General features: G+C 36.3%; 1 protein-coding gene across 2 annotated transcripts; it reads right to left on the reverse strand.

The window, feature by feature from the left end:
- Nucleotides 1-1,432: 1,432 nt before the first annotated feature.
- Nucleotides 1,433-8,300, reverse strand: LOC110786721 (protein DCL, chloroplastic). Of its 2 annotated transcripts, XR_008930380.1 has the most exons (4): nt 7,603-8,300; nt 6,719-6,833; nt 6,492-6,568; nt 1,753-1,890 (listed from the first exon to the last, which is right to left on the reverse strand). XR_008930380.1 is itself a non-coding variant. In XM_021991294.2 (3 exons), exons 1-3 carry the CDS (start codon nt 7,983-7,985, stop codon nt 1,714-1,716), a joined length of 675 nt encoding a protein of 224 aa, XP_021846986.1. In that variant the 5' UTR covers nt 7,986-8,293; the 3' UTR covers nt 1,433-1,713. The 2 variants fall into 2 exon arrangements, 1 of the variants encoding a protein (XP_021846986.1); XM_021991294.2 differs by lacking the exon at nt 6,492-6,568 and having other exon boundaries at nt 1,433-1,890; nt 7,603-8,293.
- Between the last annotated feature and the right edge of the window lie 2,300 nt (nt 8,301-10,600).

Below are 10,600 nucleotides of genomic sequence, written 5' to 3' on the forward strand. Positions count from 1 at the left end.
ATTATTAATGAAAGGGAATATGAAGTGCAACAGAATGGGAATGGGGAAGGAGTATTCAACCGGTGCTTCCAGAAGCCCAGGACCAGAATTTTTTTTTTCTTTTGGAAAAGAAAGCAAGGAGATGGTACACGTGTCATTGTAATGGGTGTGGAAAAGAAAGCAAGGAGATGGGCACGTATCATTGTTTTTTTTGGTGCGAATGAGCCACAAGGGCAATATAAATTACAAATGGGGGCGGAGAGATTCGAACCTGAGACCTATCGTACACAGGCCCTCAATCTTAACCATTAAGCCAAGACATCATTGGTTGGGCACGTGTCATTGTAATGGTATGGTTTTGTTTTTTAAATAATATAGATTATTTTTTTAATTAACATTTGATTCTACAATCATATTATATACAACGGTAATAAACAATATAGAATGCAACAAATCTGACAGACATTATGTTAATTATATGAGTTGTGTCAGATAATATTCTATTATTAAACTAATTACTTTATTTAGGCGTAGATAAACTTGAATTGTTTCCTTATTGAAAACTAATGACATACTACCTCTGTTTCAGAAAGTTCTTTACGCTTTGGAAAATGTGTTCAAAGTATGAAAACTTTAACCGTAAATTCCCACTATTATATACATCAAAATGTTACCTGTAAGGTCTTGTTAGATTGGTCTCGTTATTCATTTTCAGAATATAAATTTTTTATAATTTTTTTCCATACAAAATTGGATATATTAACAGTCAAACATTGCACCGGAGTCCGTGCAAATAGTGAGTGTAAAGATCTTTTTGAAACGGAGGAAGTAATAGCTAAGAAAGTGTTGCTATAAATTAAAACAAAAATTACATAAGTGAATATGTTTAATTAGTGAAGGACAAAAGAGCAGATTTTTTTTTAATAAGAGCGCGACATATGTCAGATGTGGTTTTAGGGTCTCTCTTTTAGTATAGTTATACTCCCTCTGTACTTATTTAAGAGATACACTTACCTTTTTCGACCGTATTTATTTAAGAGATACACTTGCCATTTTTAATAACTTATCAACCCCACCATCTAATTAAATAATCTATTTACACCCCACCTCCACCCCATCCCCTAAAATGACATGGGCCCCACTTGTTTTACTTATTAAAATATCTATCCAATCCCACTTGTTTTATTACTTTAATTCATTCAATTCTTCTTCTTAATACCCGTGTCCGGCCAAGTGTATCTCTTAAATAAATATAGAGGGAGTAGATCACTATTTTTTAATTCATAAACAAATCAAATGATTTTTGAAAACAAAAAAACCAAAAACTGAAAATAGTACCCAACAATAGTTAATCCATAAGTTACAATACTCCATTCTCCCTTTATGCTCCTTTATTGGTATTTTCGGGTCCCTTCGCTAGGCAAGGAGAACAAAAGTGGCGAGATAAGTAAGATTGGACACACAAAGTTCCCCAAAATAAATGAAGGGAGCTCCAACACAATCATTAAACTGGGTATCTGTACTCTGCCGGGAGTCGAAGGGCCTTGTACAAACTGTGGAATGCATCTTTCAAACCAACCTATAGCTCCACGTTCCTAAGGACTGTTCAAATTTTACATTACGTATTACTCATCAAAATCTTTACATTCCAGTCTTTTCAATACAAATATATAAACAATACAACAAATGTAACAAAATTAAGTAAGCCGCAATTCTAGCTTCTTTATACCAGCTTCACTCGTATCGTCTACGCCGTCGAAAATGCTTGAGAATGAAGCTTTCTGCATAGAGCGGGTAGTTTTTCCTGATGAAGCCCTTAATGCACTTCCAGTATGAGAAGTCAATTAGTTCACCATCTTTGCGAATTATGAACATACATCGGGAATCTTGAAATTGTGGATGATATCCAATCTGACACCCAATTCAAAAATTATCATCAGCAAGCACCCAACCCTAAAAACAATTGCCCTTAAAATCACCCCTACTTGAAAGTGATAAGGAACCAAACAAACAGAACTATTTTACAATTATGTTTTCCCTTGAAAATTGTTTACCATGGGAAATGATTTTCCACAGAAAATATTTTCCGTCAAGCCAAACGGACCCTTAACTTAGAATTACTTTTTTGGGATGACAACCAAATTCAAAAGTTAGCCAGTAGAACTCCACACTCAGTACCACCTCCAATTGCCTTCTGACCTTCTACTACAATAATTCATTTCACTGAGCCATTCATTAAGAAACTAACAGAGCTTCTATATAATAAAGAATGCATTAAATCATCCCCCCCCCCCCCCCCCCCCCCCCCCCCCCCGCCCCCCCCCCCCCACCCAACACCCCTTTTATCTGCTTCGCTATGAAATTTAAACTTTATCGTCAAACTAAAGAACAAACTTGGTTGCAAAGCAAAATATGAAAATATTCCACTGTTGTAGTAAAAAAAATTCAAGTCCTTCAATCAGCTTTGCAAAGAAGCTAGTAGAAACACCAAAAATGACCGAAATTTTGCATGGGAATTTATGTACAACCAAGCAGCAGTTGCAAAACAAAGTTGGTACACGGAGATTTGACTTGAATTGGTGGTTTGCATTGGAAACACAGCCGCAGCAACAGTTATGTTTAACAATTTGAAAGTTAATTAACGATAGGTGATAGTAAAACAAGTGCAAGGGAACTTCAAGTTTCTCTTACGGAGTAAGTTTTCGTTTTATTTTGGTTGTAACTGAGATTTTAACTCGTGTTTCCCAGAGAGATTAGTGTAGGAAATTTATTTGTTTTTAAACAAGTTTGGGAGAGAAGCTGTATTAATTAGTGTTAGCATTAAATTTATTGCTTTACACTGGACGATTTTTGCCCAAATATAAGCATAATATTGAGACCTTCCTTGCAAATAGTAGTTTGTTCTTTTCATTCTTCTAACATACGAGCATAAATTGTAAAAATGTGTCGACGTTATTGAATTTATTGGTGGACAATTCGAGGTCCAAACCCTTGGTAGGCTTGATTTTTTCCAAACACTATTTGAGAGGTAGTGAGGCCTAAAACAGAAGTTTCAACACGCATCACAAAAAAAGCATCTTAAAAAAATGTGCCTGCGGGTCTATTACTAAAAAGCCAATACCAACAACACCCTGCATTTGATTGGATACCTTCTCATAAGAATTTCGCAATATACAAAATAGCAGGCCAAAGTCAGTGGCGGATCCGGGATTTGGCCCATATGCATTAAGAGGTTCTCAAATTTTCGGACATAAGGTCAAATGATTTGAATACAAGATCCAATACATTGTTCAAATTCCAAATTACAACCAATAATAGGGACTTGCCCCCGTAAGATTGCACTTTTTTGGAACGTGAAAAGACAGCAAGATTTAAACATGAAAGAGGCTTATCAATTCATCGTCAGTAACTATACCCCCACCACCAACCCACACCCACACAAAACTGAGTCTTATAAGAAGGAAAAAAAGGGGGGAAAAAAGATTCAATCTGAGGAATAAAAGCTGAGAACAAGAAATGAGTAGAGGACAGTGGTTTTTTTTGAAGAGAAAAGAAAGAGAAAATAAGTACTGATAAGGAGCATATGGAACCCAGGATCTATGAGCCTTGGTAAAGAAGCGCGGATGTGTTTGTACATTACCTATGAACCAAATGCTTCTCATTATCTATTTCAGGTGCAGTTTTGTTTTTCTTTTGAACTTTCTTGTATTTTCATTTTATAGTTTTTCTTTTGCTTTTTTTCAGTATGGATTCAGTTGAACCCACTGAATCCATACTGCCTAAATTTGATCATCTATTATCCCCTTTTTCCGTTATCATATAATACAGCTCCTATTATCATAAGGCTGAAAAAAAAAGGTCAACTACAAACTCACCAAGCAAGTCCTTAACCTCTAAAGCCAGGATCTATAGACAGGATCTAATTTCTCAAGACTTTTCTGAACTAATGCCCATTTTACATCGCCAAAACTTCCAAATTGTTTTTACCAAGGGTCAATGATATTTGGTTGGACCAGAACCTCGTGCAGGACACAACGAAAACTGTCTGCATAACCATAACACTATTGGCTAAAGTGCAAAAAGAGCTGCTAGCTGCGAAGTCAAGTGAAAATAGAGGATATAATAGCTTTCTTTCTTATTATTCAGTCATTGGATTCCAGAGTACTTGCCACTTTATCCCAAATAATTCAGCAATGTTGCTTCCCCACCCCCACCCCCCCCCCCCCCCCCCCCCCCCACCCACCCTTAAACACATACGTAGTATAAAACAACCCACCACATAACTCACAAATAAAGCAGAAACGTCCCTAAATTGACAACTGAGAAGATGACCTAACCTCCCCATACAGTTTCAGTTCTCCAATGATCATAATTGGCCTAAGGAGGACCAACACAAGAGGTGTGAGCTGTATGAAGAGAATCCATCTCATGGAGCTGAATGCCATGAGAGTGAGAAATCCTTAGGATCTAGCTTAGCTAAAATGTTTGCTTTGTGTTGGTTCAATTTGAAAATGTAATGTGTGACTCCTTCTTTTGGGACTTTAACATGCTGGACTTGGCTAATTCACACAAAGAATAAAGTCTGTAATTATTGGCCCTGATATGGTGCCTTAAATTTCTATTTCTTTCCCTCTACCAAAAAGAAAAAAAGTATGGGTTTGTAAATCCGGGAAAATGAGCCCTACACAAGAACATTTTCGCTTAACTCAACTAGTGTGAAGAAGATACTTTCCCTTTGACTAGACCTGGTCTATATAGTTACACGGTTTTGCATATTCATTCTTCGCAACTCTCACAAGCTTCCTTATCTTTTATAGGCTAGATAGACAGCTTTACAAACAAAGTACTTTAATCACTTTTCCTTCCCGCGCTTCAGTGGAATATCTATCAGTCTCAACAGAATACCTTAGCTTGGCTCAAAGATTTGGGTCACCAATAGAAGTCCCTTTTTGAGATTACTACACCGGGTATTTTCATCCATGTCAAAAGAATAAAATTAGCTGATACAACAAAACCCTGTTATGACTAGGATGGGCAGCTTCATGTATACAAGAAGAAGCTCAGTTAAACAAAGATAATTAGCTCTTCCCAGAAAGAAAGACCTCTGATCTTTTATTCGTAGGACTTAAATCTAGTTTCGTACTTCTCATATTCGTCTTATGATATACTCCATAAGCATAGACGGAAGTTGTCTATCTGACCGGATATGCTAGCCATCTTAATACTTTTACAATATATAAAGAGGAGACTTAAAGTGTGCTCTTCGATTATTCAAGAGTAGTACTCAATTTGTGAGGTTTGATAGAGCGAAGGAAAAAACAGTTGCTTATGATGTGTTTGGCTAGAAAGGAGTGGTCGGACTTTTAACGTTGTTATTGCCCTGCTTGATTTGCGATGGGTAAAGTGACTTTGTTAGCTTCTTTAGGGGCTAACACAGTTGAGGCTTACCAAAACTATTAAATGGGGGAGACAAAGAAGAAATGGGCTCATCTGTAATTTATTTAGAATTTCTTTGGGCGAGAGGACACCTGTACTACCTATTCTGAAGTCTTGTACTCCTTCCGTCTCTAAATGTTTTTCCCGTTTCCTTTTAAGGTGTCCCACAATGATATTCCCATTTTTTTTCTTTCCTTTTTAATCTCCTCGTAGTTTATGTGCGTATGACCTTGTAACTCTATTGGTTTATCAATAAAAGACATTATAATCTCATTGGTTGGTCAATTTTGGACGCATTAATGAGTTGACACTTTGATTCCTTAAATTCTATTGGCTCACAAGTCACAACCCTTACAGCTATTTTGTTTTCTTGTGAAAAAGAAATCAAAAAACAACAATTCCCCATAAAAGTACAACAAGGATAATTAATCTTGTAATATTCTTTTCTCCTTATTAACCGTGTAAAATGGCAAACGGGAAAAATATTAAGGACGGAGGGAATACAAGTATATGATGGAGGGAAAATCCTTATAGACAAACTTATAGCTTTCTACACCACTAACTCTTTATGGAAGAAAAAACTCGTAATAACCTAGCTATCAATGAAGCTTCTCAAGCAGCTTATAATATCAAGTTCACAAAAGCAATGCAAAATTGAAAGCCAGGAGAAAAAGAGAAAGGATACGAAGGGAGACATTATTCGTCATTTTCCTGCAATTGGATAATAGGGAAGATAGAAAGATTTGAGGGGAAACACAAGCTCATTTCTTCCTTCCTTCCCTTCCCCTTCCATCGCTTTCCTTTCTCTCTTTTTTAATCCACCATAGTTATCCAAACACACTGGCGATGGAAAACGCAAAATCATTAGAAGATATGCCCACCGCAATGACAAAAGAACACGCTAAGAACCTTGAAGACCACTTCTAGACAACACACAAGCGTAGTACACAGGAAAAGGCACTGTAATCAATATCCCAGATTCCCAGTTACAAAATTATCAGAGTACTTTTAAGTTTCACTTCAGGAACAAAATCTCATCGAACAGGTTAGACGACTCATCAAGCCAGAAAGAAAACCTGGCCTTAGGGAACATTTGAGCTTGACCGAGACAATCAATGCTGAACGTAAGGGAGTACTAAATCATCGACACAATCTGTGACAGCAGAGAAGTACAAGAAAGTCTAGTATTGAATCGTTGAACTATACGAAAGCAGATTCGTTCAAAAGAAAATAAAACAGAGCTAAAATTTGAAAAATGAAAACTGAGAACATTATAAATTCACAAAGAAAGAGAGAGAATTACAGTGATGTAGTCAACTCCACATCCGATTTTCTTTTCGTATTCAGGATGATGCGGAAGCAATCTCTCCAAAATAGTTCTCTCATGTTCCGCAGATAATCTATCTCCACTTTGGTATCTGATTTAAACATACACACCCGATTTGACAAGCACGTTATTATCATACTAAAAAGTAGTTGCAAATGAAAAAATTAAGAAAAAGCTCGATCAAAACCAATTATCACAAAAGAAAAATCAAAATTCAAGAATCAAACATCGAAAATAACAAACAAATTCAGTTGAACAAACATGTTATTGAGAGATTGCCCACGAAATAAATTATGAAAAATGTCAACAAATCAAATTTTAAGAATCAAGCATGAAAATCAATTATTGGTGCCCAACAAACGGTAAGCATTAGCACTAGTAATACCAATCAACGTGAAATTTTGTCATAAATTCCTAAAGTAATATCGTTCCATGGAACATATTTCTTGTAATTAAACCTTAGGGATTGCATGAAAATGTAACAGATTATAACAATCTGTTCCTAAAAATAGGGAAAGTTAGTTAGTTAGTCAAATAATTACTTTTCCTGCCCCTTTCTGTTTTGAGTTGTGAGCTTGGTTCTATAAATAGCTCATTATGCCATCACTTGTAAATTGGTTTTCTTATTAATAAAAGTGATTCCCCTATTCTCTCTTCCTCTATTCCACTTCTCTTCTTCTTCTACTTCTCTTTGCTGTTCTGTTCAGAATACTCTGATTACACCATTTTTGGTGCACATCAGTATCTCAAACATTCGAGCTATTGCAGAAAATATCAAAACCTAAATTTAAGAATTAATTGCAACAAATAACCAAAAGAAATAAAAATTCAAGATAAAACATGAAAATTAATACACTTACGTTCCAGAATGAAGAATCATTCTAACAAAGCCAACAAGGGGAACAGTATCCTCTAAAATTTGGTCTTCCCAATCAACCCATCTCTCTCCTTCTGCAACCTTCTCATAATCATTTTCAGCCTCTAAATTCTCAGTATCGTCTTGGACAGAATTGTCATCATGTGATGATGGTGAGGAGACAATTGGCTTCCTCAACAAATCAGAGCCGTACGATTCTTGACTCCCGGTTTTTATGGCGCAACAATAACGACGCTGTTGCTGCTGCAACTGTTGTTGATTTTGGTGAAGATAAACCGAAGGAAGAGATAAGATTGAAGGAGACGACGAGATAAAGGTTCCCAATAAGTAGGTGTTAGAACAATTTAAACTGCTAATTATTGACATTTTTATTAAATTTTCTTGCGGAAAGGGTGGTGTTAGTGGTAGTGGCAACGGTGGTGGTGGTGGTGGTGGAGGGATGTTGTTGCTTGCTTCTTGGTTGCGCAACCCTTGTTCAGGTCATGTCGGTTATTTACGTGGTGGTTAATTGGCGGTTTGGAGGGAGGAGGAGGTGAGGGTAAAGAAAGAAGTTAACGGTCACGGTGGCGCTGGTGAATGGTGAATTCCTAAAATCTGGACAAGATAGATAATGGGAAATGATCTCGTTTTTCGGATTTTTTTGATACGAAGATTTGGCTGTTTTTCTTCCCCGTTTACGTTAAAGATATTTTATTGGGTTGGGTCTCGTGGATGTAAAATGAGAGAGGAGACTTGTCCGGCCCACTATTTCACCCACCTACGGATCTACCCGAGGTGTGCTACATCGCTGGTAACCAGCGATGACTTTTGCCCATACCCAGCAAAAAAAAAAAAAAAGTAAATTAAAATAAATCAACTTCAACCTTCATCATCTTCAACCTCTGTCATCTTCAAGCTCTTCCCCTCTGCATTTTCCTTCTCCATCATCTTCCACTCTCTCTCCATTTTCCTCTATACCACTAATTTCATCCTTTTCTAGTTTAACCCATTTGACTAAATCACATTCTTCTTGATTTCTTTGCATCATTTGAGCTTTTAATTTTGTGGATGAGGTAAGAATTCTAGTACAATTGTAAATTTCAACAAATTCTTTATGATTCAACATCACTTGTGTAAATTCATGCATTTTCAACTCTATTATGATTTTCACAATGGTTAGATCTTGAATTGGATTGATCGTATATATGGCTACAATATGTCATTTGGATATACTGTCATTGATTATTTGGTTACTGTCATTGTTGTATTAAATTTAGTCATTGATTATTTGGTTAGTGTCATTGTTGTATTAAATTCTCATTGATTATCTGGTTACTCTTGGTTTGTATTCGTTTTCTAGATGTGTTCTAAAATAATTATGTTTTCTAGTATAAATACTGTCATTGTTTTTATAAATATTGTCATTGCTTTTACAAATACTGTCATTAAGGACAGGAGAAATCATTTGTTGACTTGTCAACATAAACACGTAAAATGACAAAAATACCCCGGGTATGGGCAAATTCATCCGCTGGTGACCAGCGATGTAGCCTGCCTCGGATCTACCCACCCGATTTCACAACTCTAAATTCAGAAGTTTAAGGTTCAAGGTTGGGGGTTTTGCTGTGTTACATCACACTAATACACCCTTCGTATATATATATATATGTAACTTTATTTTCTTATGCCAAATTGTTAATGAGCTTGATTTTTGAAATTAACCATTAATTTCAAATTTGTACCAAAATTCCAACAAAAATTGTTCAAAAATCCACCAAATCACTCGAAAAGTGGTAACATTTCTGGGTTGGTGACGACTTTCCAGCGAGTTCGATCTAGTGGCGCGAGGTGTTGCAGATTAATGCTTTTTGGAGGCGGTGCATTATGGTGGCGCAAGTTTTTGAGTTAGATCTTGATCCCGTGAATGTGGTTCGGGTGTTAATGGTGGTCGGAGATGAAGATGGTGGAGAGAGGGGGTTTCAAGGGTGGGGTTGGTGTTTCCGAGAGTCGAGGGTTTTTCTGGTGGGGTTGGTCTTCTTGGCACGATTTGGAAGGTGGGAGAGGACTAGAGGAGAGATCAGAGGGCTGGGATGGAGGTGATAAGATTATAAGACCAGACAAGGTTATGGAATCAGAAAGGAGGAGGAAGAAAGAGGTTGGAAAAAAAAATTAAAATTAAAAAAAGTTAACCTTTTTAACCGGTTACCGGTCTTTTGAGTTCAATAAAAGTTATTTGGGTGCAAAGGTTAGATTATTAAATAATAATTCAAAGGTTGGATTATTAACGGAAAATCGTCAAAAGGTTGGATTATTTAATGTATTTTTTCCATTTTTTAATGATAGTTACTAGTATGTGTCCATGCTAATGCACGGGTACCTATAAAAAGTACGGAGTATAAAAAATGTTAAACGAATATGTTAATTATAATGTTTATTATTTGGCAATATCAAAACGTTTCTATATATTGTATGTCCCTTATGCAAAACATAAAACCATAAATAAGAAACTATAAAAGTATCCAAAATTTTATAGCTTCATGAGTGTCTAAAAAAGTGTGAACATATTGTCTAACTTCTCTAGCCCGAATGATCCTAATCCGCAAATCTCGATATTCACATTGGTCACGCAAAATGGTTCTACCATTCCGAAACATCGCAGCATAGGGATTTACAATGTCAAGCAAGGTGTAGTCCTTCTATACAGGATTATGGGGCTTATCATAGAAGATTCAGAACCATCTATCACATGCAATGAGATTTTGTACTTCATTATCAATGTCATAAATGTACAATTACACCAACTTTAGCAAGTTCTTTGGCTCTGGGATTAAAGACCCAATTTTATGATGATTACTACCACTTATGCGGAAGACATAGGGGCATCCATCGTCATTAACAGTGTTGTCAATTATTTCTACCGCCCATAGACGTGAATGCCAACAAAGAATTGAATGTTCGAGCTTTATCTCTGAAATGGCAATTCGACAAAATGGACGCGAATA

Source organism: Spinacia oleracea, chromosome 3 (assembly GCF_020520425.1).
Source record: "Spinacia oleracea cultivar Varoflay chromosome 3, BTI_SOV_V1, whole genome shotgun sequence".
NCBI classification, from domain to species: Eukaryota; Viridiplantae; Streptophyta; class Magnoliopsida; order Caryophyllales; family Amaranthaceae; genus Spinacia; species Spinacia oleracea.

Bases quoted from the DNA above. Each gene is read 5' to 3' on its own strand.
- LOC110786721 (XM_021991294.2), bottom strand. From the start codon at position 7,985: ATGTCAATAATTAGCAGTTTAAATTGTTCTAACACCTACTTATTGGGA. The intron at 6,834-7,602 runs GTAAGTGTATTA...TGTTTAAATCAG, and splicing joins ATGATTCTTCATTCTGGAAC to ATACCAAAGTGGAGATAGAT. The intron at 1,891-6,718 runs GTAATTCTCTCT...ATTGGGTGTCAG, and splicing joins GTGGAGTTGACTACATCACT to ATTGGATATCATCCACAATT.